We start from the raw sequence: 25725 nt of genomic DNA on the forward strand, positions 1-25725 counted from the left end.
GGAGCCGGCAGGGCAGGGGGCTGAGGCCCCGGGCCACCTGCCAGGGCCCGGGCAGGCAGCAGTGGGCCGTGCCGTGCCGTGCCCGCTGGGCAGCGGCGGTCCCCGATCCGGCGCCGCGTTTTGCTGGCGCAGCAAGTGCCGGCCCGGCGGGGGAGGGCGGGGGACGGGGAGGAGCCGGTCCCCGCGGGCGGCTCGGGGAGGCCGGGCCGCTCCCGCCCCTCAGCTGGGAGCCGCAGCCAGCCGGTGCGAGCTGCAGAGCCGAGCCGGAGCGGCGCAGCGCGCAGCCGGGCATGGGGTAGCCGCGCCGCCCGCCATGTAGCGAGCCCCGGGCGCTGCGCGCATCGCTCCGCGCCGCCTGCACCGCGTTCGCACCGGGCCGGGGGGTCGCGGCGTGGGGGGACCATGCGGAGCGCCCCGGCCGCCGGGCTCCTGCCGCTGCTCCTGGGGCTGCGGCTGCTGCTGGGCGGCGGTGCCGCGGCTCAGTACTCCAGCGACCTGTGCAACTGGAAGGGGAGGTGAGGAGAGACCCCACCGGGCTGGGGCGGGGGGGAGCGGGAGATGCCACCGCCGCCCCCACCCACCCCCGTCCTGTCGGGGGAAGAAGTTGGTGCCGAAAACAAAAGGGCGAGCCCTCCGGCTGCGGGACGGCACAGGGCGGGGGGCTCTGCCTCACTCCCGGCGGAGCCGGCCCCTCTCGGCGGGCTCACCGCGGGGCAGCGGCCCCGGGGCGGCGAGGGATGGAGGGGCCAGGGCGGGTCCGGCTCCCCCTGCCCGGCAGCGCGGTCGGTGGGCTGGGGAGAAGGAGGAGGAGGAGGGCGGTGCCGTGTCCGCCGCGGAGAAGTTTCTCCCTGCGACTGTCTTCCCCGCGGCCCCCGGCGCCCCGTTCCCGGCGCGAGCCGCCCGTCGGACCGGGCAGGCTCGGGGCAGCCGCGGGGCCGCCCCCGGCCTCTCCCGCCGCCGCGGCCCGGGTGGATGCGCTGCGGGTACGATGCACCTGCGGGGCGCCCTCCCGCCCTCCCCGGGCACCCCTGAGGTGGTGGCGATGAGCCCCGGGGGTAGGGGCTGGCCCGGCGCCCTCGCTCCTGATTTATTGTAATTGCACCGGTTGTGAAACCTCTCCATTCTCAAGTGTTTATCTCCCAAATTATCTTCCCTTTAATTGCTTATAATAAGTTTAACGTGTGTGGTTGGGTCTGTGACCTCCTCCGCTGGCTGCTCGTCGTTTTAAAAAAGCGACTGCTCGCGAGCAAGCGTTGCTGTGTCAGGCTTTGTGAACCTGCAGAGTAAAACGTTTTGACTCTAACGTTCAGCTCAGGTCTGATGTTCTTTAAAATAAAACGTTGGCCAGCTTCTGTCAGTAGGGTATTTTGGAGGAGGGAGAATTCAGGGTGCGGAAACAGCTGGACTGACTCTCAACATCATAATTTCTTAGCTGTTACTGTCTGAAACACGCAGATGCTTGGGATTTACTTTTTTCTGAACTTTCTTGGCTATTGATGCGTAGTTAATTGCAGTGAATCCCCTTGAAGGAGAGTCTGCCTGATAGGGACCAAACGTATGAGTTTTGTGGCAAACTCCTAATTACATCATTTTGCTTTATCAACACCCCCAGCCCCCAAAGCTGTACCTGCTTTCATCCCTCAGCATCCAAGCTGCAGGCTGCATGGACCTTACTGCATGGTATGGTAACATGCTTTTTAAAACATGACTGACAAACCCCAGTAATTCCATCCTGTTTGGCTCTTATTTTTGTCCTGTTAGAGCAAGCAGTGACCACCCATGTCACCTGAGCAGGGCTGGAATAAGCAGTGCCTTGAGTATGCACTAAGGGGGTGATGCTTGGGAGGGTGGGGTGGGGGGGAAGTGAAATATCATTTCCTGTAACTGAGTTTGGGGTGAACTGGTGATGCAAGCTTGGACTCTCTTGCCTGTTGTTGCTCTGGTGAGCTTTGTGATGATGCTGTCAGGGGCACAGGGAAGGAAGAGATGCCTTCTTGCGCACACTGCTCAGCTTAGGTGCCTTCGCTGTGTGCGACTCCCAGAGTCCAGGTGGACAGGAGGCTTGAGAGGAGATGAAGTAATCCAGGCTGACTGTGGCCTTACTGGTAGCAAACAGTTGTCAGCAAAAATGCTGACAGTCCTAAGGCTGTTAAATATCATCTGCTTTGTCCTAAAAGACTAGCAGTTAAGAAGGAAAGAAAAGTAATTTGATGTACCAGTAAACACCATCTAATTAAATATTGCAGTGTGGATACTAATAGCTGTATGGGTCAGAAAGGATATTGTATGTGGAATATGGAATATAAGGTTTTGAAGTCATGTGATGTTTTTTACCCTAACTAACTATTTGTAAAAACCTATGAACTTAGCTGCCAAATAGTCTTTCTTCCCACAATGAAGTTCTAGGTTGTCTTGTGCTGGCAGATTTGAGAGTCCAGTCATCTCCTACAGTAAACCTGAAGATATTTTCTCACCTTTATCTACATGTCCATATTAAAATGCAACAATCTTAGAGGAAGAATATTTTGGGTATGACTTTTTTCTTTTCATTAGCTTGTAGAGAAGTGACAAGCTTATATCCCTCAGTAGGGTGAAGAGCTTCAGTAGGGTTCCTGTAGATACCCTTCATGCTTCCAGGGAAATCTGATGCAATGCACAGCTTGACACCTGCAATTTAAGTATACTCAGTAGTCCATAGCAGCATCTTAATAAATAGCTTGGCAAAGAGCTTCCAGGAATGCTTTGTCCATAAGAAAGCAGAAAATTCACTCTGATGTGTGTTTGGTTATTAGTCTTGCTGTAACTTCGGGCTTCGTGCTGCAATGACCTTGATGCTTTGGGCAAAAGTGCCTCAGTGACATGCTGAGAATATGCTAGTCTGCTGGTTTTGGCTGTAGGCTGTAGGAGCGAGAATTCAGCTCTGATGTGGCTGCTTATGTCCATTGATCTTGTCCTCTGTACCAGTGGATGCTATGGAGAAGTCTCGATGCTCTCTAAAGTTTGTCATCTTTAATTAAGAACTCCAAGTTAGGAGCAGAAGTTCCCTGTCTTGGCTGAGGGGTGCTGGGAGGACATGGGGTACTTCCAGGGCTCTTCAGAGCACCTGTAATAGAATAAAGTGAACAGCTAAAGTAGATAGCGTGAATATTCCTCCCACTCCCTTTTTCTTTAAATAACACCTGTTGCACGTTGCAGCATAAAAGCTTACTGCAGTGATACCGTAATGGATCTTTCAGGGCAGGCATAGGGGGATGGCTGAAACCAGAAAGGGAGAAGAGTGAGGAGACAAACGCAGTGATTCAGGATGTCCTCATGGACTGGTATGAGGAAGTAGTACTTGTTGTAAAGTAGTCCCAATAAACAGCACAGATTTGAAAGGGAGGATGGATGGCTCCTCCGTCACTGTAACTATGAAACAGCTGCCCTATCTTCTTGCCGTATACTTAAAAAAACAAAACCAAAACTCAAATGAGCTTGAGGGAAAAAAAACACAAAAGGCTTCTGGACCTCCATTATTTTACAGACGTGGTGTGTCTGATGACTGGCTAGTGAGAACTAAACAATCTCTCAATGTGGTGACATGTCATTTTGACAGAAAGCAAAGTGACAGGTTTTACTGGATGAAGGTGGTTGCTGTTAAGTAATGTGAGCATGTATTTTGAAATCTGCTTAACTTTTGAGTCATCCTTTATTATAAGGCTTAATGTGTACAGGTACTTGTGCTTGATGTATCTGTCTAATGGCATCACTCTTGCCTGTGGGATATAATTGGCTTTCAGAAGATAATTTCAGAGTCCACCCTGTTTTTTGTTTGAACAGCATAAACGTTTGAACAAAATGAATGTTAAGGCTTTTTTCTCTGGCAGAAATTCACTGCCTCGGTGTTGTGGTGATCACTTGCAACAGCAGTTTCACTGCATGAGTTCAGAGTTTTGCCCCTGGTGTCTTCCCTCTGTTTAAGCACTCAGGATCCAGGGTGGAATTTGCCAGTGTAAGTCCTGCGAAACCTCTGCAGCTTGTTTTGATGTCTTGAATAGGAACAAGTGATGTGTTGAGGGTAGGTTTTTGCCCCTTAGCTGAGGGATAAGCTTTACACTCTTTAATGTTACTTATTCACTGCTTGCACATAAACAGACTTCTGTGTTTTCTGTTGAGTGGCATCATGTGCATGCTGTGGTGAAAACTGATTTTGTGGGCCAGATGTGGATTTACAGTCAACTTAAAATATCCCATTGCAAGTTAAGTTTCCTGGATGTGTTAAGTACTACTGAGTTTGAGAACAAGAGACTAAAGGTCAAAAACTTGTCCCTCTCTTCTCCTCATCTGTGTTCTTGATGTGGCTTTCAAGATTATTCAAAAGCACATGTTTGGAGGCACTATTGTTATTAAATATGACTTTTTTTTTTCTGAGCTTCCTCATGTAACCTCTATCAAGTGGGTCACACTGACACTCACAATAATGAGTCACGTCAACAGTAAATGCAAACCATATGTTTGGGGTTTCCCCCTCCCCCCTTCTTTTGCACATGGCTTCTTGTTACTTTCTAATGCTGACTTGAATTTAGACCCTGTTCAGCACCTGAATATAGCTTTAGGGTGGGTAGCTGTGTATTTGGAGGTTTCTGTTGAGAAACCAGAACTTCATGTCATTGTACTACATTAAAATATGTTTTTTGCCACAGATTTCCTGTGTAACCTCAGACGAATCACTTAATCGTTTTCTGTTATTTTCTCCCTGTCTTGGTTCATCTGCCTGCAAGTGGGAATGTTGTGCAGCTTCTCTACAGTGTGGTAAAGCAGACCCACGAGCTGTGTTGAAGGGTCTCATTTTTGGGTGGTGCTCTACAGGCATAGAGTAAAAGATGCTTATGTTTGGGAGCTAGGTACGCAAAGCGTAGGAGGAGGAACAAGCTTGGTGGTGAAGTGATTTGCTCATACATGCATAATAGGTTTGTGACAGGACAGGGACTGAGACCAGAGGATTTTTGCCTAATGGCCCAAATATTGCAACCAATAAACCAGGCTTCCCACAACTTTTTCTTTTAACTGGAGTGCCTACAGCACACAGGTAATATTAGTGCTTTGAGTCACTCTGGGTAAAGAACTTGTGGGGCTGGTCCAGCATCAGTGACAGGCAGCAAGAGCTGTTTAAAGCTGTCCTCAGTTTAGGACGTGGGCAAGCAAGTCACAGGGATTTACTAGTCATCCTGCTTTAGCATGGCAGTTTGCTCTCCTTTCACCAGCAGTTGGCCCTGGGATCCCCTTTCCCATCTCTGATCACTGCCTCTCAAAGTGGCTGTTGGGGTGTTAATTTTTGGGTAAATTTTGTGCTTGGTAAGGGGACAGGACTGACGGTGACCCTGTGCCCTAGCAATAGTAACTGGCCACGGGCTCTCTTTTTTGCTGAACACCCATGGCTGTGTGAATGCTTGTAGCCCATTGGAGCTGGGCAGTAAAGTGCTAAGTCAAGCTTAAACCTCATACTGGGGAGAAGTGGGGGAACAGGTACATAGCAAAGAAAGCAGCATAGTTCAGTGCTTCCCCAGCTGTGACTGGGGAGTGTACTGTCTTCTCTCCTCTCTGTACCTCCCAGTTTGGAGATCAGGGCTGCCCAGCTGGGCAGGGGGTATTGGTAGCATCCAGAGCATCCCTTTGCTCCAGGTCACAGGGCGAGCTTGGCATCCCTCCCAGTTTCAGATCCATTGGGAATATAGACTTGGAAGGGGAACAAAGTACTCTGAAAAAGGTGGAGTCTGATCTGTGAAGCTGGAGAACGTGCTGGTTTAAGCCACCAGGAAGGGAGTTCAAGCGTACGTGTTTTACTCTGTATGTGCCAAGTCATTTGCTACAGCTCAGGTGATGGGCAGTAACCGAGGCTGTAGTAATTTAATTGCTTTTGATCATGTGCTTATATCTTATTTAATTTTAAAGTCAATTGCTAGTGGTTTGACTTTTTCTTTCGGGAGATGATTTGAAATTGTCACATCATATTAAGAGACAAGCACTTCTGACCACCGTTGAACTGGATGGGCTAATACTCAATACTGCCTTAGGTTTCCTGCATTTGTTGATGTGGGTCTTTGAAGGTTTGAGGTTATGACAGTCACGTTACTAGCTCTGTCATTTCTCTAACTTTCTCTTTCTTTCTTCCCCCAGCGGCTTAACTCACGAGTCTCACAAGAAGGATGTTGAACAGGTCTACCTCCGCTGTTCTGAAGGGTCAATAGAGTGGATGTATCCCACGGGAGCACTCATAGTCAACCTGCGACCCAATACTTCACCTGCCTCTTACAAACATTTGACTGTTTGCATAAAGCCCTTCAAGGACTCTGCAGGAGCAAATATTTATTTGGAAAAAACTGGAGAACTGAAACTCTTGGTCCGAGATGGAGATCGCAGCCCCAGTAAAGTGTATTGCTTCAGCTATGATCAGGGGGGGCTGTTTGTTGAGGCCACTCCTCAGCAGGACATTAGCAGGAAGATTACAGGCTTCCAGTACGAACTGATGAGCAAGGGGATAGCATCGGATTTGCACACAGTTTCTGGTGAGTTCTGGGATATTGGTCATATTTTCACGTACTGTATTGGATGCATAACAGATGGCAGAATGAGCGAATGGGAAAGTGGTTGGGTCTGAATTTCATGTGCTTTTAAGGACATGTTTTATAAACAGGCTATTGCGGAAGAAGTTTTTTTTTTTCTGTTTTCTTTTTTGTTGTTGTTGTTGTTTTTTGGAAGCTGGTAGCATAGGCTGAATTCCAGATGATTTGTTAAGGGCTGCATTGTGGACGATTCTCCTCTTGCAGGCATGGGGTGAATCACAGGAGCTGGCTTTACCCTGCAGTGAACTCCAGTGTGAACTGGGCTTCTGAGCCTTGCTGTAACAGTTTTCTAACTACTTTTTAACTCGGTTTTTAAGACCCCGCTGCATGTTTTGAATAATAAACATTTAAACAAGGAGGAACTCCTTTTTCGTGGGTTTCTTTTTCCCCTCTGCAACTACTGCTACTTGCTGACCTAATTATTCCTTTTTTTTTTAAACAAGGAAAATGGTGTGTTCCTTCCTCAGCTCTGCTTATTACACTCCCTCGAGCATTACTGTGCCATGGCAGAGCTCTTCAGCACCATGACAATACTTTCACAGTGGCGGTGTTGTCTTCTCTCTCAACCATTATGAAAAGCAAGTTTTGTAGGGAGGAGTTTTACACCAAGGAAGACCTTGTAGGAAGGGGGAGTGGACAAACTGAAAGAGTTTACAAGCCTGTAAAGTCTGGTTCTAAATAGTCAGCTAAATACCATTTGGGAACAATAGCTCTAGGTGTAACCTAATTGTGCAAATCAATTAGTTTGAGAAGAAGAAAAACTAGCATTTGTAAAGGATGACGGGGGAAGGGGTAATTCTCTTTAGATAGGCGGTATCTGGTTTGGGCATCTCGTCCCTGCAGAATTGCCTCTAGCTTTTATCCCCCAAACCAAGGGAGATTTCCAGAACAGCCTGAGGAATAGCAGATCCAGGGTAGTTTGTCCCAGATGACTAGGGAGGTTTCAAGGTTCAGGTATTTGAAGTGGGGAGGCCATGGTGACAACCAGATTTCTCCTTTGAAGTGGAAGAGCGCAGGCAGCCCTGCAGCAGGGTGAAGAGCCCTCACCGCACCCTTGAGATGGCGCAGGGTAAAAGCCGGTGTAAAGCCAGCCTCTGGCGCGGGGCGCAGGCTGTGTAGGTTCTGCAGCAGTGATGCCATATGCTTTGCCTGAGATGCTACTTGATAAGCAGTGGTGTGGCTAATTAAACTGCTGTATCATCTGGGCATTGCATCCCTTGTCCTTTTTTGGGATAAGCGGTTGCAGAACTTGAGTCCCAGCCTCTCCCCACCCCTGGCTGCCTTCCACAACAGGACTGTGGATTTATACGTTCGTATATTTGTGCATACTCGCCGCCCTGCTAGCGTTTAGATGTCGGCAGACCAATTCAGATGTGGCTTTTTTTTTTTTTCTTCAGTACAGATCTTAGTTGGGCTGAGATGAACAGTTCTGAGCTCAGCGAGGTGGTAGCTGGCTGAGGGCTAATGCAGTGACCCCGCTAGCTGATAGATGGCGTGTTTGCCATTAAAACAAAAAACCTATAAACACAAATATTCAAATATTTACGTTGCCTTCTTTACTCTTCCCGTGTGTGCAGCTTGTAGCTTAGTATCGAGGGTTCTGCGTTTTAAGCAGACTTCTCTGCTTCTGCATTTTGCTGCAAAAAGAGTGCCTGCTGCAGAGCTGTTCTCCCAGTAAGATCGTTTCTGCAAAGATGAACATGCTGTGCAGAATGTTAGCTATGTAGTAAAATTCCATTGCAGAAAACATTAAATACATTGTTTAATCAGTTATTTTGAGAATGTTCCCAGATTCAGTGCTTCTTTCTTTGACAAGCTGTGAGGATGGAGGCACAGGCAGGCTAGTGATAAGTCACTTAAACTTACCAAGAAAACTCCTATACTTCCCCCCCCTCCACAAATAAAGTTGAAATTGCTTTTGCAAATAGTAAAGCAATATGCAAGAAATACTGCTTATCGCTGCTGCTTTCAGTTTGCACACAGATATGGTTTCTCCTGAGCTTTTCTAAAATCAAGAGGACTCACTGCTAGCATACTTTAACATCACAAGCCAGCACAAACTGCTGTGTTTTTAGAACTAAGTGCTCTTCGTTCCACATAAAATCTTGGAGATTTTTAAAGCTGATGGGAGTTTTTTTCAGAGACTTTCAGAAGTCAAACTGAGGACTGAATCCAATTACAGCCTTCCTCTTTGATAGGCATATTAAATCACTTTTTCTGTGACTGCTGTATTTTCAGCTGTAACAGACACTGGTTGAATTTCAGTGCTGTCTTCTGAAACAATGTGGTAGGCTATCAGCCTCAAGCTCCCAGTGTCTTGTTTGGACAGAAGCAGCTTTTTAATAGTTCATCAGCAGAGCCTTCAGGGCAAACTAGGAATCTCTATTGTATTTTAAATTATTTCTCTTGCCTTTTTTTGGATCCTCAGACTCCGGGGAGGGGCGTCGGGGGGTGAAAACATGATGAAAATGCCATACATGACTCTTTCCACTACTCAGTCAGATGAGCACTTTTATTCTCCTATAAATATCTATATGTCTGGGGAAACTGCCAAGTAGCTGCCTTGTGAGGCTTCTATAGAGCAATATATTTGGGGCTCTCTGCAGTTCGTGGACCTCCTTTCTTCTGGAGCTGCTTCTAGTTTTGCTGTGAAACCTCCAAAGAAATGCCCTTTACTGAGCTGTTTATTTGGAGGGGAAGTTTACAACCCATTGACTGAACTCACTGGTGACTTCTGCCTCCGAGAGGAGGCTCAGGCCGGAGGCAAGTGCTGACCTTAAAGGAGCTGAAAAATGGATTTAAGGTTCTGCATTTCTCTCCAACCACACTTCTGTCCCTTGGTTACGAACGTGGCTTATGGCGTTTTTTGGCTGTTGCACACTGGAAAAACGAGCTTGCTCAATCTTGGTTGCAGTTTGACGGAGTTCAGCCGAGTGGGCAGTGCTGTGAAGAGGTGACAAAGCTGTGAGCTGCTGCTGCGCAGGGGGCAGAGATGTGCTGGCAGAGCTGGGCAGAGGAAGCGTGAGCTTCCTGGTCTCGCTTCGCACCCAACGCTTCATCTGACAAGCACAAATATTGCGATGCTTTCTTACCGCTGCGGAGTGGGGGAGATGACTATCATTAAAGACCCAGGTGTGGGGCTCAGCAATCCAGCCCTTTCCTTGTGCAATAACTGCTCGCTAACAACTTCTCTTCACTTTCCCTAAATGGTGTTTGTTTCCTGGTGATAATTATTGTACTCTACCCTTGAGTTTACTCTCTCATCCTGACCTGGCATCCCAGCTCTGATTAAAGAGTGTAAGTCATCTGTTTAATACTTTAATGACCTGTTGTGTCCTCAGAGTCCTGACATTGCAGGGTGCATCAACAAATCAACAATGCTTGGCAGGGTGCCTGTGGTTTAATTAGAAAACCTCAAGTTTTATTAGTTTACAGTCATTCTTTCCCACTTAATCAGAGTCTAGCAAATAATTCAGTAGAAAACACACAGGTTCTGAATTGGCCTTTCCCTTTGGGAAGATTGAATGGCACACTGCAGTCTTTTCAGTTTTCCAGATTTTGGGGGTTTAACCCTTTTCTTGGCTCCGAGTCTGCCTTATCGCATTCTCTTAAGACTTCCCTAACTGTAGGAAGTATTGGTAGCATACTGATAGGTTTCATTCAGATTGCTGAAATTTGTATGGGAAGGTTTTTACTGTGATAGTGACAAGCAAAAAACCACGTTTCTGGAGGTTTGTAGTTTCTTAAGCTGGGAAGGGGAGCAAAGGCAAGCATGCCGCAAGTGCTTGTCACCATCTTATCTGAGTAGTCCCTAAGAAGGGTCACCTTGACAATCCAGACATCTTGATGGGTGTGTTCTCCTCTTGGTACCCCAAGTGATGGGTGACAGTGCTTTTGATTTCAGATTAGGTTTTGGGCTGGACCCCTACACAGTTCCCATCCACACTGATGGTCCATTACCTTCAGCTCAGGCTTGCAGTAGGGCTCTGAAGCCTTGGTGTGGTGTTTGCCCAGCTGAAGAACTGAGGCACTGTGACATTTTGGCCCAAGGCCATTTGGGAAGCAGCAGAACTTGTTTAAGTTGTTGAATTCTGTTGATTCTAATCTTTTCTGCTTGTGCTGGAAGAAAATATCTTTTCTGCTTGTGCTGAAAGAAAGCACCCTGGGTATCGGCTGTACTGCCTGTGCTGTCAAATAGGTGGAGATTTTGGCAAAAGTGGGTTTTGGCCATATAGTTTCTAAGAAGTTGTCTGAAGGTGATGATCCACATGAGCTTCTTGGCTCTAGTGGAGTGTGTTCCTGGCCTAGGTCTGCCTTGCACCGCAGCAAGCTGCTTGGGTTAAATTCCTAGGAAAAGTGTGAAAGGCCCTTGAGAGTCATTTGATTTTGAAGTTCTTCAGCTTCTGCTCAACTAGTTTGAAACAAGAATCTGTGGGTTCGACCCAACGTTTTGGAGAGGAACTTCTATCCTCTTCCCCCCTCCCGCCAAATGACCTTTATTGTGTTACCTAAAGACTGTTTCAAGAGTGTCGCATCAGAGCTCTGGATCGTGCTTTATGTAAGCTGGGTAGTTTGCTTTTCCCATTGCACATTCATTCATAGGGATGCCTGTAATGTGGTTGTTAGAGCTCAGAAGGTAAATTGAAAGCCCTTTCATTACCCACCCGCTTTTGTGTAGTAAAGAAGTCAAACTTTAACACAAATGTCCCTTTATCTTGATGGCATCTACCAAGTTAGTGCAGGTTCTTTTATACGTTTTCTTTATTAATGCTGGGTACCTGGCTGAGAATATTAATAGATAGGAGGTACGGCACTCAAGTGGGTGTCTGAAAAACAAGGCAAAACTGGATAAATCTAGTTAACTAATTAAGAACAGTGTTCAGCTATTTCCTGTATGCTGTTAATTCATTGGCCTGAGAAAAAGAGCTTGGAAATTAAGAGAGCTCATAAGTATTTGGGCTATGCCGGTGTTTCTACTAACATAATGGCTTTTTGAAGCACCCCTCTTAACTTTTGATCTTTAATGCAGTTTGGGTTTGGCAGAGGTGGGGCACTAATCTGCCATACCTGCAGGTATTCTGCCAGGTGTCATTGCAGCTCGTAGGCTCCTGATCTCAAGCTTTCCTCTGGTTGCTCCCAAACATACAATTTATTTTCTTTTTCTTTCTTGGAGACTGAATATGCTGGAGCAGGGGATATGCTGGTGTATTTTTCATGTCTTGTTGGAGTGGAAGCATTCTTGCTTTGTGTCCCAGAGGCCGGAGGGCAGGAGGCTGTGGCTGGCATGTCCGCCCTCGGCCAAGGGCTTTGCGATGTGGAGATGGGGGTCAGTCCCCGCAGCACTCATCTCATCGCTGCCGTTGGCAGAAGAGGTGATGGAAGGAGGCACTTGGAACACTTAAACTGAAAGTCCCCATGACTTTTATACTTAGTGCAGGTTCTGCTTGAGTCGTTGTGACCATCCGAGATGCTGGCACCCTGCTGCGTGGTTGGGGGAGAGCACAGCTGTGTGCCGCAGGCTGGCAGGGGTCTGTATCCCAAAACACCCCATGAGATCAGGAAAATGGCTTGCTTTGTAGTCCTTCCTCCCGCTTTTTGCACAGGATAAAAGCCTCATACCTCTTAGGCTTAAGCTGTGTTAGGGGAAAAAAAGCAAGTGTGATCTGGTTTGATTTGCTCAGAACTGGTATCGCACTTCTGCCATCAGGGCTTGCTGGCGAAATGCACAGCAAGTGGCAAAGTCGAGGGGTCTGCTCTGTAAGTCCAAGTACACGTTGTCTGGGTGCCCCGTGAGGGAGGCTCACTGCTGCAGCTGAAGCTTTGCTGCTGTTCGGTATACTTTTTCACTCTCTAAAAGGTCAGCAGCAAGTTTTAAGAGAAAACCACCAGAAAACAACCTTTAATGCTGTTGTTCCAAATGCACATCAGTTATTGGCCTTATAAAGGACCATTTTGACGCTGCTGCTTTAGGATATGTTGTTTTCTGAGTAGTTTTTTGTGTGCTCACCTTCCTTGCAGGGAGGTCTTCCATAGGCACTTTCACATCTTTTCCCCATAGTAAACGATCACACAAAACTAGATACAAGTAACTTGGTATGTATTTGAACAAACGCATCTTAAGGTGGTTTTTGAGGGCACATCACTGAACTGGGTGTCATGGGTCAACATCTGAATTGATCAGGCTGGCTGCTGTGTAACAGAGCCTGGAGTGGTGTTCGTTTTGGGGAGCTAGAAACCTGCTCTAATTATTCACGTGCCTGGAGTGGTCAGATTTGCAATGGGTGATTGATGGGGAGTGAGAGTTTGAGAGCAAAGTTTTTGAGTTTCTTCCCGTGTGTGAAATGATTCCAAAGTGCAGTCCTGATGCTCGGGGCGTGCACAGGCTCTTAGTGTTCTTAAATTGAGCAAGGGTGATCTTTCGGGGATCTGAGCCTGAGTAAGGTGAAACATGTTGAATTGAGAAGTCTTCACCTAAAAAAAACCCCAAACCCAAACCAAAATTGGAGGGACGCCCTAATTTAATCTCTCCTTCCCCGAAGAAAATGAGTTTGATAGCAGTCTCCTCTGGCCCTGCTTGTCCTTTGATGTTGCCAGGACAGTAGTTGGTTTTGCGGTGGGCAAGGGAGGTGACAATGGAGCTGCAATGATAAATACACAGCTGCAGGGGAGAGGGGGTAAGAAAATAGCTTATTTTTGCTAGACTGGCCACAAATGCCGTTAGTTTATTTCCCAACTCAGTGGGCAGTCAAAACCAATAAGCAGTCAGGTGTATTGTCCGGGCAGCTGGGGCTCTGCTCTGCGCTGACCTCTGTGTACCGCGGCAGCTCGTCCCCAAACAGAGCTGCAATCCAGCCGAGTTGCTTGGCAGTCCTTAATAATGCTCTGTGCTTGCTCTGCAAAACTGTTTAGGTTGCTAATTCCAGAGGCTGTAGTTAAAGAAGGGATGGGAGGGTGGGGGAATCGCATTCCTCTTCCCACCCCCCACCTTCCCGAAGGAGTAAGGAACTTACTGAAACATGGGCCAAATTTTTCCTGTGTTAGGGCCTTGATTTGCACAACAGAGAATCTCTTTGGCCTTAATCTGCTGGAGAAGCCAGGGAATATGTAATATTGCACAGATACTTGGAAGTTACCCCTGGATCCAAAGCTGTGATACGTGAAATCTGACCTTGGGAGGCTTAATTCTGGGTCAGAAAAGCTGCCACCATGTGATGCGCAGCTCGGATCCAGCATTAGCTTCTGCTGCTAGTTGGAATTTGTGGAAGGATGTTTTTTGGTATGGGTTGTGTGGGCATCTCCTTGGGTATCTTTTTGCACTGCTCTGACCCCTGTGTGGGGTTTGGCCATCGATCCTGCAACAGGTATTAACTCTGGTGTTTGCCCGTGTCTGTTCTGGAGCGAAGCCCTGCTGCTGGGAGATCTGTAGGGATCCTTAGTGCTGGGAGATGCACGTGGAGCCTGGCCTGTCTTTCCACTGCCTTAACCCCCCCTGCCGAGTAATTCCTGTTCATAGAGAATGCACCTCTACCCCACCAGAGCTATTAGTAGCTTTACACCAGCTTCATCTATGTGTAAGTGGATGTGAGAAATTTAAGGGGGAAAAAAAAAAAAAAGGAAAAGTCCAAGCTTATGTAGAACCAGGTGAATGACCTTAATATGACAAATAAATGTGTGTTGCTAGGTAAGAAAGGGTGTATGTATCTTAAAGCTTTTCCTGTTACAAATGGAAAACCTTAAGTAACTTTTTCTTGGGTTAACTGGGCAATGTTATGGCATTGAGGATCTGACTGCATGGGATTTAGCCCTTCCACAGTCCTCCTCAAGAACAGGCTGATCAAATAAACATGGTTTTAAAATGAAAAGTGGCCTTGTTCCTTCAAAGCTCTCCCACATACAAAAAGAATTTGATTTCTTCTTGAAGAAGGACTGTGTGGATGTGAGTGCACATATGCTACCTTTTTTTCTTTTTTTTCTTCGCGCCCCCCCCCCCCCCCCTTTTTTTTTTTTTTTAAGGCTCACTTAATCTTTGATCTGTCATTACTCCACTCTTAGGGTTTAACTTTAACCAGCCACTTGTTACTTAATTCTATTGCCCTGCTCCACGGGAGGCATTGATGGACCGGCCGAGGAGGAGGGTGGCGGGCGGGAGGGAAGGCTCTGTGTTGTGCTCCTGGTGGGTTTCCAGCCTGGTGGTGGGTGCTGGCTCCCACCTTCCCTACGGCCTTGGCAAGGAAGCAGGGGGGGCTGTGGCACCAGGGCTGCACGCCCGGCTGCGCAGCTTCCCCAGGGCACAGGAGGAAAAACCACCTGACTTTTTCATTTTCTGCCTTGCAAGCACTGTATGATATGTCAGCTGAGTGTTTCGTTAGCTGTCAGGGACAAAACCAAACAAGACATCAAAACTTTCTTTATAACTTCATGTTTTCCTAGAGCTGATCAGTGCGTGCTTTTACAAGGCTTTGGAATGACATTTTCTTTAGAAAAAAAAGATATTTTAGAAGGGGATGAGCCAAGCTATAAATCTTTGTGGGTTTTGAGTCAGTAGAAATATTTGTTTTGGTCCTGTGCTGCCGGGTGGTGGCTGGGCAGCGTGGAGGTGTGATGCTGCAGCTGCTCTGGTGGGGCAGCCAGGAGAGAGGTCCTGCCCCAGCTGCAGGGTCAGATTGGGGGAGCCCCTCATCCGTCCGGGGACACCTCTGCCTCCCAGCAACTTGGCCATCATCGCACCTGCCCAGTGCTCCTCGTTCCTAATCTCCCTTGGGCAACAGCGGTAGGTTTGAGGAAGGAGGGAGGTATTTTCTGTGAGATAAACAAATAGCTATATATTTTTAATGGGTTTATATTGGTGTCTTGTGCGTATACAGCAGGAGGAATCCCTGGCAGTTACCTTGCGGCCTGCTTTTCTCTTTAATTGCAGTTAGGAAGGGGAGGGAGAAAGCAAAGGAATGGCAGGTGATGGCAAATGCTGCTCGCACGGAAATGTGGGCTAGTGCAGTTCCAGAGATGCTTCTTGTTTGCTGGGCTCATCTCTCTTTGGCTGCAGTTCAGACAGAAGGAATCTAACTGAAAATCTGATCTGCTGGGGAGGGCTTTTTGGACACGATAAATTGCAGACTTGATTGTAACTGAGGACTTTTATAGCGCTGGTGATGCAACGGGTAAGTGTAGGAGCTGGGCTGGGAGCTGGCACCCATCCTGTTACCATTACGTCACCGTGCACCCCAGCGCCAGGGTTTGCCACGGCAGTGTGGGAGCCCCGAGCCCAGCCCCGTGCCCCGAGCACTGCCCCGCGGTCTGAGGGTGCAGAGGGTTGGGGAGTGATGGAGGCTGAACTGCGCCCCTTGGCCGCATACAGCAGGGGGGGTCAGGGAAGGGAGGGAGATGGTGTTTGGGACAGGCATTATTTTTTCCCGAGGAGCAATTGACAGCCCAGAGGAGGTGGGACAGAAAGAAGTGTCTGAAAGATACGACGCTTCTCATAATTTCTCCTGGATTGATGCAACTTGTGCATTGGCCTGGATATAGAGTTTAACAGTGTTTAATACTGCTTGAATAAAAACTGCTCTGTGGGGGTTTTTTTTTTCATTCCTTTTTTTTTTTTTTTTTAGTTTTCAAACAAATGGCTGTTTGTGTTTCAAGCTGACCTTTCAGCTCATTTGTTAGAATGGGTGCTGCATCTTGGAACAGCAAAAAGGCATTGACTCTGCAATCCCAGAGGATCCTTACGTGCTCTGTAGCTGCTGAGCCAAGTTTCATTTTGAAAGCTGTTGCAAATGGAGCTTGCCTAGTACCAAATCTCTTTCTCGTCCTGTTTACATAAATAGTATTCTTTGGTTCTGAAGGACTTTAATACCCTCTTGGAAGACATTTCTGTGAAAAGATACATTTCTGGTTCGTGGTTTCTTGTCTTAACATTTCTCAGAACACAAAGGTCATCACATCTCTAATGGTGAGGTTTACAATATGCTTTTTTTATTCTTTCTTTGCAGGAAGGAAGTGGTATTAGCTCAACTCTCTTGGCACGACCCATGCCACAGCATATGAGAGTCTGCATCTCATTAAACTTATTTGCAGGTTTAAATTGTTCTTGGCCAGTGTCTGTATTTTCCAAATTACTTCTGGAAACTTGTGCATATGTGCGAGTTGAACTGAATGTTAGAAACGAGCTAAGGCAAGGAACTGGAGGTGACACGTCTTTTTCTGAGGAGGTAAAATCACAAGTATCCCTGCTTTATGTAAAGAAGTCAGAGGAGAATCTCCATTGCAACATCATGGTTTTGGTCCAGCTGCTGAATCACCATCTTGCCCTGTACCAAATCTTGGCTGTGTTTTGGCTACAGATGAAGGGAGTCTTTGAGTTTTGTGTCTTTGCTCATGATCCTTGTTCTGAGCTGCCTTTTCTGCTCAGCACAGGGGCTCAGATTAACTTTCTAGCAAATATGGGGATGAATTCTTCTGCCTTCAGAAACTCTCTCAGTATGTTACTCGTAGCACTAACCTATTCATCGAAGCAGCACAATCCCTTTGGATCCTGTGTCCAAGGCTTATTGCACCAAGTGGCTGGGAGCAGCACCAGTCCAGCGCTTGTGTTTGTTCCCTGACTTGGTGTTTTCCTACATACTGGAAAAAGTGCAGTGCTTGCAGAAAACCTTGTAACTCTATCCCATCCAAAGACAGGAAAACCTTGTAAAACAAAAGAGTGATGAGAGAGCTCCTCTGTGTGTTGTGACTCGGTGTCATAACTTCTAGCCCAGCTGTGGAGATGCTCTGTGTCATCTGGCCACGTTTTCCCTCTCTGCGTGGCTGCAGAGTTAAATGCAGGTGTGCTGGATGCAGCGCTGCTGGCCTGAGCTCCCAGCTAGCGTGTGCATTTTACACTTGAGATGTGCTGGCGTGCAGATGCATTGATGTAGTTTAGATGGTGTTTTGGTGTGGGGGTTGTGAGTGTTTTGAGGTTGAATGTTATTTTGGCGTGCTCAGGAAGAGCTTTCTGAGGGGGTGAGGAAAGTTGAAGATGTATCTAGAAAGGAGATGACTAGTCAGAGCCTGGTAAACCAGGGTGGTTGTTGCCTCCATGGCAAAGCAGCAGGTCTTTTTGTTTGGGACTTGAGCTGTGAGAGGTTTGTTCCATGGCAGAAGCATTGCCTCTTCAGAGAGGAAGCCTAGGCAAACTCAGGAAGAAGTAATTACAACAATTCTACTTTTTAATTAGTCAAAGCAAGATCAGGGCAAGATTATTTTTTTTTCTTGCTCATAGGATGTTAGCCCTCAACCTCTTGTCTCCCAGCTAAATCACTGATACCATCATCAGTTGAGAAGTAGTCATTTCTGCTTAGGATTCAGAAAAATGACTGAGAAATGCACAGTCATTGGAGAAACCGCATCTATTTTTATAACCTGCTCTCGGAAGTCTGTACTCCCTGTTTCCAGGAAGGACACTCATCCTATGATGCCCTTTCCAGTACAGTTGCAATTACAGAGCTGCCAGCAAGAATTTGAAGGGTGTGGGTGGTTTTTTTGTTCCATATGAACTGATGTTGATGTCAGGCTGAGAGCTTTCATCTGGGGGATGCTCTGCTGGGGCCCCTACACTGGTCCAGCCTGAGGTGCTGCAGTACGGGCTTAGCTTAAACCAACCTGGGCTGCAGCAAGACCCGTTTGAATGTCTTCTGCTGAACGTGCAAGAGGAAAGGCTACTGGTTTTAATCAAAAGATTTAAACCTAGAACTAACAGAAAATAATGCTCCAACCCTGCCTGGGCCTCCTCGGGAGCTTTTGATACTTAAAAGGTCTGATTGCTCTTCAAAGGCTTATTCAGAAATACTGACGTGTGGGTGATGTGTGCCACGGAAACTGGAAGAGTAGATCAACCAGCTCGATGTTTCCCTCCCCCGCCATCCACACCTCTACCGCACTGCACGCGTATACAAGCTTCTTAATAAAACCAAAGGGTATTCCTCGGTAAAGCGGTTTTCTGCAATTACTTTGTGTTAAACGTTTTCACTTCTGCTTAAAGGGTGTTTCTTTTCCTGTGCGTGCTGCCGGAGCAGCGATGTGTGCTCAGCAGAGCCTGCCCCGAGCTGTGGGGTGGACGGGGAAGGTCTTCTGGGCTCAGCAAGAGGAACTTTGGGACCAACAGTGGGTAGAGACCTGCAGCCTGCTTCATCTGGTCTTTGTGATAGCTGTGAGGTGGTGGAGTGGGTTGAGAAGATTTGGGGCAGCCAGAAGAGACTTCTTACATATAGGTTGGAGGCTGGTTTTGGGGTAAGGGAAGGTCAGTGGGACCCACAGGTGGCTGTTGAAACACAAATATTTCAGAAGAAGGTCAGGCCCATTCAGGTGGTTTCTGTGCCACCCGCAGCTGGAGGCAGCACGTCTCCCTTTGGATGCGTCCTGCCGAGAGCCACCATCCTAAACCGTGGTGGTGGCTCTTCAGATGTCTCCCGTCTCCTATTTTCAGAGGATAGAAGGGTTGTGTGCAAAAGTCTCAGACCAAAGGAGGAAGGACTGGAGGAGTGTGAGTGCTGAGAAAGGGTGGCAACACCTGCCCGCACCTACTGGAGGCAGGAGAGACTCACCATCCATCGCGGCACTGAAGGTGCGCTGAGATCCATCTCCAGTGCAGGAGGGGATCCTCACCAGACAGCTCACTCCCTGGTGCTGGCTGGGCTGGGGACCTTCTGGAGCTCATGGCACCTCCTTGGGGCACGTCCCTCTCTCCCTGAGCATTTCTGCCTCCCCGCGGAGAGGACCAGCAACGTGTTTGACAAAGCTGTTGGCCAACAAGTGCAGTCTATTGTTAGTATCCCCACGTCCTCCTCGGTAACATCAGGTTCAGAGGGCAAATCGCTCAAAGCAGCTGGGACATGACTGCTGGCTTGTGAGGAATGATGTAATTACATCTCCCTCTGCGGGGAGGTGAATAGAGAGGCCTTGGGAGGCACTGGGCTGGGGGGGTGGAGGGAGAGGGCTGCCTCAGGTTACTTCAGGTCAGGATACTGTCAAAATCCATCAAAGGCATTCCCAGGAGAGTCGGCAGCCGACATGCACAATGCAGGCTTTATGCCACCGGCGGTGGAGTTGAGTTATAGGCATCTGGGCTTTAGAGGGCTTCAATAAAACGTTGCTTTTTTCTCCTTTTTTTTTTTTTTTTTTTTTTTTCACCCTTCCCCTGCTGCTGTGTGAATTAAGGCTCTTTGGCTTATCGAGTTTAAAGGAATTAGAGCAGCTGACGTTGATATTGTTGTTGATGCAAGTTCATAGACTTGCTTTTGGAAGCAAGAACCTGGGCAGCCCTCGAGACATCCCCAGGGAGCCGGGCGGCCGGCAAACACAGCCAGCTTGTTTAGTAGCTGGGCCCAGAAAATGAACATCTTCACCTGCTGTGCCTGAGTGAAGTGCTTGCTTTGGTTTTCTTTTTTTAGTTAGAAGGATGCTTCACATTTTAGCCTGAGGTGTCCGGAGGAGAACACCTGCCGCCCACTCCCGCAGGGAATGAGCGCTGGGCAGCTAAAATCACTAACGTGCGGCATAAACACGCACATTCCTCAATGGCTCTGGCTCAAAAGAAAGTGTAGGCATTGCCTCCTCCTAAGGATTTCTTTTCTTTTATGAGACGGTATAGGAATGAAGCTTTGGTTGTAGCGAGCGAATGTTATTTGCTTTGTAATGGTCCATTTACCTCGGCAGTAATCCTTCACGACTCGCTTTCCATCTGTGCTGGCATACCTTGTTTTTGCCACTTGCAAGATGTATTTGATACTCTGTGAATGCAGATGTGGGAGTTGTTCCACAGAAGAGGATTTCTGTTCTTCATATGTCTGGTATTGCAGGGATGGGTGGTGGTAAATGGTTGTTAAATAAGCTTGCATGCCACCAAACTGCTGTGAGTCAGCATGGATCTGAAGTAGGCTTTAAGTAATGATCTAGTGTGAGCAATGCTGAGCGCTTTTAATTTCCTTTTGAGTTTAAAAAGGATGCAGGATTTTGCCAAGAGTCCACAATTAAATTTATTTCATTCCGTGTATACATGGAGATTTGTTCATTTGATTTATTATAGTGTCAGTGTATTTAAATGGAAGGAACCACTTTTAAAGTATTTTGTTTTTCATCTTTAATGCTGCTGCTTGTGTTGCACTCCTTTCAAGAGCAAAAATGGCTTAGTCATTTTGGTTTATTTCAATTTTCTGATGGGGTTGGATGAACTACAGAGATGTCTGGTCTAAACCAAGACTGTTTTCACTCAGACTTGAAGAGGCTGAGATGCCTTTTTATTATTAGATTTTTGCAGAGCAAAATATCTGAAATCCAGTGTCTGAAATCCAGCTGTGGATTTTGAGGCTGCCCATTAGCTGTGCTGCACTGTAGAGCTGCTGTCCCCGTGAAGATGCTGTAGCATTCACGCAGGTTTGCAGGTTCCCCCCGTTCGGTTGATCTGACTCAGGTGCTGATGTGGGCAGAGAGGGGCTGGGGCAGAGGGGCACCTGCCCTGCGGGAGTGTGGTAGGTGCCATGAATGAAATGACTCCGTTGTAGGATGTTACGTGACTATTGTAATTTTGTCAGATGAAACTTGGATGTTTGGTCTAGCCACTAATCAAAATCTCTTGAGTCTAAAAATTAAAATATCCTTAGATTGAATTTATTATAGTACTCCAGTTACGTCCAAGCTTTGGCTGGCTCTGTGTTTCTCATGACATTAAACAGTTTCCAAACTTTCCCCAAAAAAGAGAGCTGAAATGGTACGTGGGGGGAAGAAGGGCAGTAGAGGCTGACTCCTTTCTGAGGGCCCTGGAGGCATTCAGACTCGCCTAAAGAGAAATGCCCGACTATTCCAGATGCTTTAACAAAACTATTTTGCCTGTTCCTTGTGTCTTCTTTTGGAGCTTTTTAACCTTCTTGAATGATTCCTTCAAACATCCCTACCCAGAAATGTGCATTTTACATTCTCTTTAATCCTATTAAACAGCGTGTTACACTGTGTATTAATCATCTGACTGGAGCAAATCTGGTGGATTTGGTTCAATAATCCTCCTTTCTGGATCACTGCCTTTCTGGGACCTTGGAAAAAATAAGAGATTTGCCATGTCTTATGTTAAAGAATGGCTTGTGCTGTCTGACGGAGGAAGGCTAATAGCTGCACACTGGAGGCACGAGCTACGCGTTGTTTAGTTTAAATCTACTTCTTGGTGCAATGGATAAACTTCTCCGGGCAGCGGGTGGGGGTGAGAGGAAGGGTGTGACTATTTGGGAATCTGGTAACCAAGTGTTTTCAGATGTTGAGGTTCAAAAACTAAATGTTTTGGGGTGGGGAGGAGTGGAGTAGCTTCAGCTTGGGGTTTGGTCGTGGGCTGTGTGGTGAGGATGCTGTAGCTCCAGTGCTTCGCTGTGTCTCTGGCGTGAGCCCTGCTCTGCTGTAGCCTCTGCGTGAGTCCAGGCAGCGCAGCACACCTGATGGGTTCTCGTTTTTTCTGACTGATGTGAAAGAGCCGCTTCCAGATGGCATCGAGTGAAGGATGCGGGCTCTGATCCTCAGCTGCCAGTGGACAGGCATAGCATCGCTGGGCAGGGCAGACCCTGACAGTAAGCAAATTCCTGAGCTCAACAGGGTATTATAGAAACATCTGTACGGCAACTACAATACCTTCTCCTCAGAAATAGCTGGCTGAGTACAAAGAGGAGCCACATTCTTGCATTGATTAGATTAGTGCAGATACCCAAACGTTTCCAGCAGTACAGGAAATGGTCTTTGTGCTGCTTGAGCTCTAACAGATACCAGCTCCACTTTCCGCTTTGCCTTGACGCCCTCAAACACATGCGCTGGGTTTTTTTTCCTCCCCTCTTTGCCTCTCCCACTCTGTAACCTCCTGGATCTTTGATGTGGTGATAGACTAAATGGCTGTGAAATAGCCCGACAACACTTGATAGAAATTGTAAGAAAGAAGCTTTGCCATCAGAGTTGAAAAGGCACATGATCTTCAAAGCCTTAGAGAGCTTTGAATTTACAGCAGAGCACTCTGCAAATGCACCCAGTATCAAAATATATTTTGCGTAAGCGCAGCGAGTGTGTGGGGTGTGTGCTAGATAATATATCCCAGCAGGAGTGTTAAAGAGATCCATATTCCTCCTTCAGTACAAACATCTCGTGGGGACTAGGTTAGCCTCCACGTCTGGTAGCCTTATTGATGCCTGACAGGTCTTTGGACCATGCGTACGCGTGCGTTTGGTTAATTCTGATACTGCTGTGTTTATTTACTCTTGTCTGGTCCTTCGCTAATTCTGACCCTTTCTCTCCAGCTCCCTGCCGACCATGCAGTGACACAGAGGTCCTCTTGGCTGTCTGCACTAGTGATTTTGGTGAGTTGTTGCTTTGCTTCCCCCGTCTCTTCTCCCCCCGGTAGCTCACTTGAATGTGACATCCATAAACACAACACTGATGGACACTACTTACACTTGGCAACTTCCACCAGCAGTAGATGTAGCCTGAAGGGGCTGTGTGTGTGACTGGGGGAGGAGGACACGGTGTGAAGGACCAAACCCCTGTGCCCAGCAGGCACTTCCCCAGGGTGGACAGAGAATGACCCAGCAACCACAAGTCCAAAGACTTGCATGCATCTAGGAGGGATCTTCACTTGCTGCCCTAAAATGAACAGTTGATGAAAGACCAAAAGTTTCAATAATTCTCCATGCTTCCCCTTTTAAAGGGGAAATTGATATTAGTTGGTATCTGTAATGGCAGAAGAACAGAAAGCACATTGTCAAGGAACATGAAGCACGTTCATAACATTCTCATTAGAACTCTTCATCATGATTGATGCTGTTTTTCTGATGTAATTATTTTTGTGTTTAAATTTAATACATGGGTGTCCTTTGCTGGACAGGTTACAAATATAAACTGTAAAAAACGCAAGTACATACGGGAGGTTACTGATACATAAAGTTAACTCTGAAAATAACAAAGGGCCAAAACTGGGGCTGGTGTAGTGACACCGGTGCCCCCTGAACTGCCTGGCTGCAGGGGGCTGAGTTGGGACCTGGTTCTTCAGAGGGGTTTGGGGTAATTCGTCCTTACGTCCTTTTTCTGTTCCCAGTGATCAGAGGCTCCATTCAAGATGTAACGAACGAGGCAGAAGAGCAAGAATCCATCATTCACGTTGGTGTCAACAAACTGTACAGGCAGAAGAGCAAAGTCTTTCAGCTCACTGGGGAGAGTGGGAACTGGCGAGGACAAATAAAGACCCTGCTGGAGTGTGGGGTGAAACCAGGAGATGGAGACTTCCTTTTCACGGGACGCATGCACTTTGGGGAGGCCAGGTTAGGCTGTGCCCCTCGTTTTAAAGACTTCCAAAGGATGTACAAAGAGGCAAAAGACAAAGGGCTGAACCCATGTGAAATTGGCCCAGATTGAAATCCCCTGTCTGGCTGAAGATTGCTTTTAGCGTTTGGCCGGGAATATTTCCTGGCTGCGGTGAAAACTGAACAAAAATGTTAACTGAGAGCATGGACAGATCTGGAGCACAGGCTGAGACCCCGCAGGACACGTCTGCAGCCTGCGGCGCTGTTAGACTAATGGAAGCAACAGAGGTACGAGCTCAGAAGGCTGCCAAGTGAGCAAGGCTGGGTTTTTAACCAATCTTGTCCTTATGAATTAAGTTATTATATTTTTTTAGTGACTTCCTTAGGAAAACAAAGAAAACTCTCATGTCTTAATAAAAAACCCAAATGAAAGCCAACATGCCTTTGTATCTTTTTAATACTAATTTTTAAAAATGTCTTAAGCTGATGTAGCATTTGGTATGGCGTATTCTGTATAAATGGCCGAGAATGTGATAGAGCATGGTAAAACATCTTAACATTGATGCTTTGTAAAAAGCTTGGTGTACAATTCAAAGTTGTTTCTTATGACAGAAATTTATGGAGCCAAACTCTTGTGTGTGTGTGTGCTTTTTTTTTTTTTTTTTTTTTATTTTATTTGAAAGAATGTACAGTCACTGCCTGCAATTTTTTGTCCAGGCTGGTAAATTCTTTCCATTCCAGAGAAATAAAGGTCCCTGGATTTGACACATGCTGTTTAAAATCTTGGGTTTTTTTCTTCTCCATAAGGCTGATCTCAGCTAGTCCAGATGTGCTCATAGATCAATTCTGGGCTGCTCCTCACTTATTTTGTGGCTTCTCTGAGCAGAAACAGTTCCTGTGAGGCTTCGGGAACCGCAGTGTTTTTCAAAGGGGAAGCGGTAGCTATTTTTGGAGATTTGTAGACACGTGTCCAGGCAAGGCTCTAAGTGTTCTTCTCTCTGATGCCTATGGGGTTATTTTGGGAACAGCTCCAAAGAGCAGGCTGCCCCTTCGTGTTCAGCTTGAAGCTTTTAATTGTGCTGGCTGGTAGCTCGGCACAAGGCGGACATTTGTGCCTGCCTGTGAGTCCTGGGGGATGTGACCAGGCCACCTTGTGAAAAATAAGCACTTTAATCAAGGGGGGGGCACTTTTGCAGACAGCGTCCCATGGAAGGTACAGGAGCTCTCCCCCCTTGTTCAATCCCGTCGTTCTCTGTAACCAGCAATGCATCACTTTAATGGTACCTTCACAAGGATTTTTAACCTCTTGCCCATGTTCATTCTTCAGCGCCTTCTACTGCTCCAACTTTTATTTTAGGACAAGAAGTTCTTTAAATAAAAAGTTTCCACTTAGTGACTTTGCCTCATCCCTCATATCCCTTTTGTGTAACTGTTGTTTCTGAGGCTCAGAGAGGGCGTCTGGAGCGACTGGGAGGATGGTCTTCTCAGGTGGATGCAGGAAGGTCTGAGATGGGTGGGACAGAGATGTTCCACGAGACTTACTGAGGGTAAAACCCACAAGGTTGTACCAAAATATTGGTGTGAAGTGGGACCAAAATCCTTCTGAAAGTATTTCTGTAGACTTCTCTCAGCAAGATCCGTTCCGTGGACCTGCTGGAGAAGCAGAGTTTCTTTTAGCTGTGTTAAGATGATCCTAAGAGGCTCTGAGAGACCGACTACTTCTGCAAAGACCCTAAACCCCATTTAGCACCCACCTATCTGCTGCCTTCACCCTGGCTGCCTTCCAGCCTCCTGGAAGCAAAGCACAAACCCAGCACCCTGGTCTGTGG

General features: G+C 47.1%; 1 protein-coding gene across 1 annotated transcript; it reads left to right on the forward strand.

Moving 5' to 3' along the window:
* The first annotated feature begins 222 nt into the window (after nucleotides 1-222).
* METRNL (meteorin like, glial cell differentiation regulator) lies at nucleotides 223-24661 on the forward strand. Its single transcript, XM_055797465.1, has 4 exons — nucleotides 223-515; nucleotides 6157-6545; nucleotides 22898-22957; nucleotides 23692-24661. Exons 1-4 carry the CDS (start codon nucleotides 403-405, stop codon nucleotides 24006-24008), a joined length of 879 nt encoding a protein of 292 aa, XP_055653440.1. The 5' UTR covers nucleotides 223-402; the 3' UTR covers nucleotides 24009-24661.
* The last annotated feature ends 1064 nt before the right edge of the window (nucleotides 24662-25725 follow it).

The sequence above is a fragment of the Falco peregrinus genome, chromosome 2, assembly GCF_023634155.1.
Source record: "Falco peregrinus isolate bFalPer1 chromosome 2, bFalPer1.pri, whole genome shotgun sequence".
In the NCBI taxonomy this organism is placed as follows: Eukaryota; Metazoa; Chordata; class Aves; order Falconiformes; family Falconidae; genus Falco; species Falco peregrinus.

What these genes read in the sequence shown, in the direction of transcription:
- METRNL (XM_055797465.1), top strand. Translation starts at nt 403, where the DNA reads ATGCGGAGCGCCCCGGCCGCCGGGCTCCTGCCGCTGCTCCTGGGGCTG. An exon ending in CTGTGCAACTGGAAGGGGAG is followed by an intron (nt 516 to 6,156) that starts GTGAGGAGAGAC and finishes TTCTTCCCCCAG; the next exon opens with CGGCTTAACTCACGAGTCTC. An exon ending in GGATTTGCACACAGTTTCTG is followed by an intron (nt 6,546 to 22,897) that starts GTGAGTTCTGGG and finishes CTTTCTCTCCAG; the next exon opens with CTCCCTGCCGACCATGCAGT.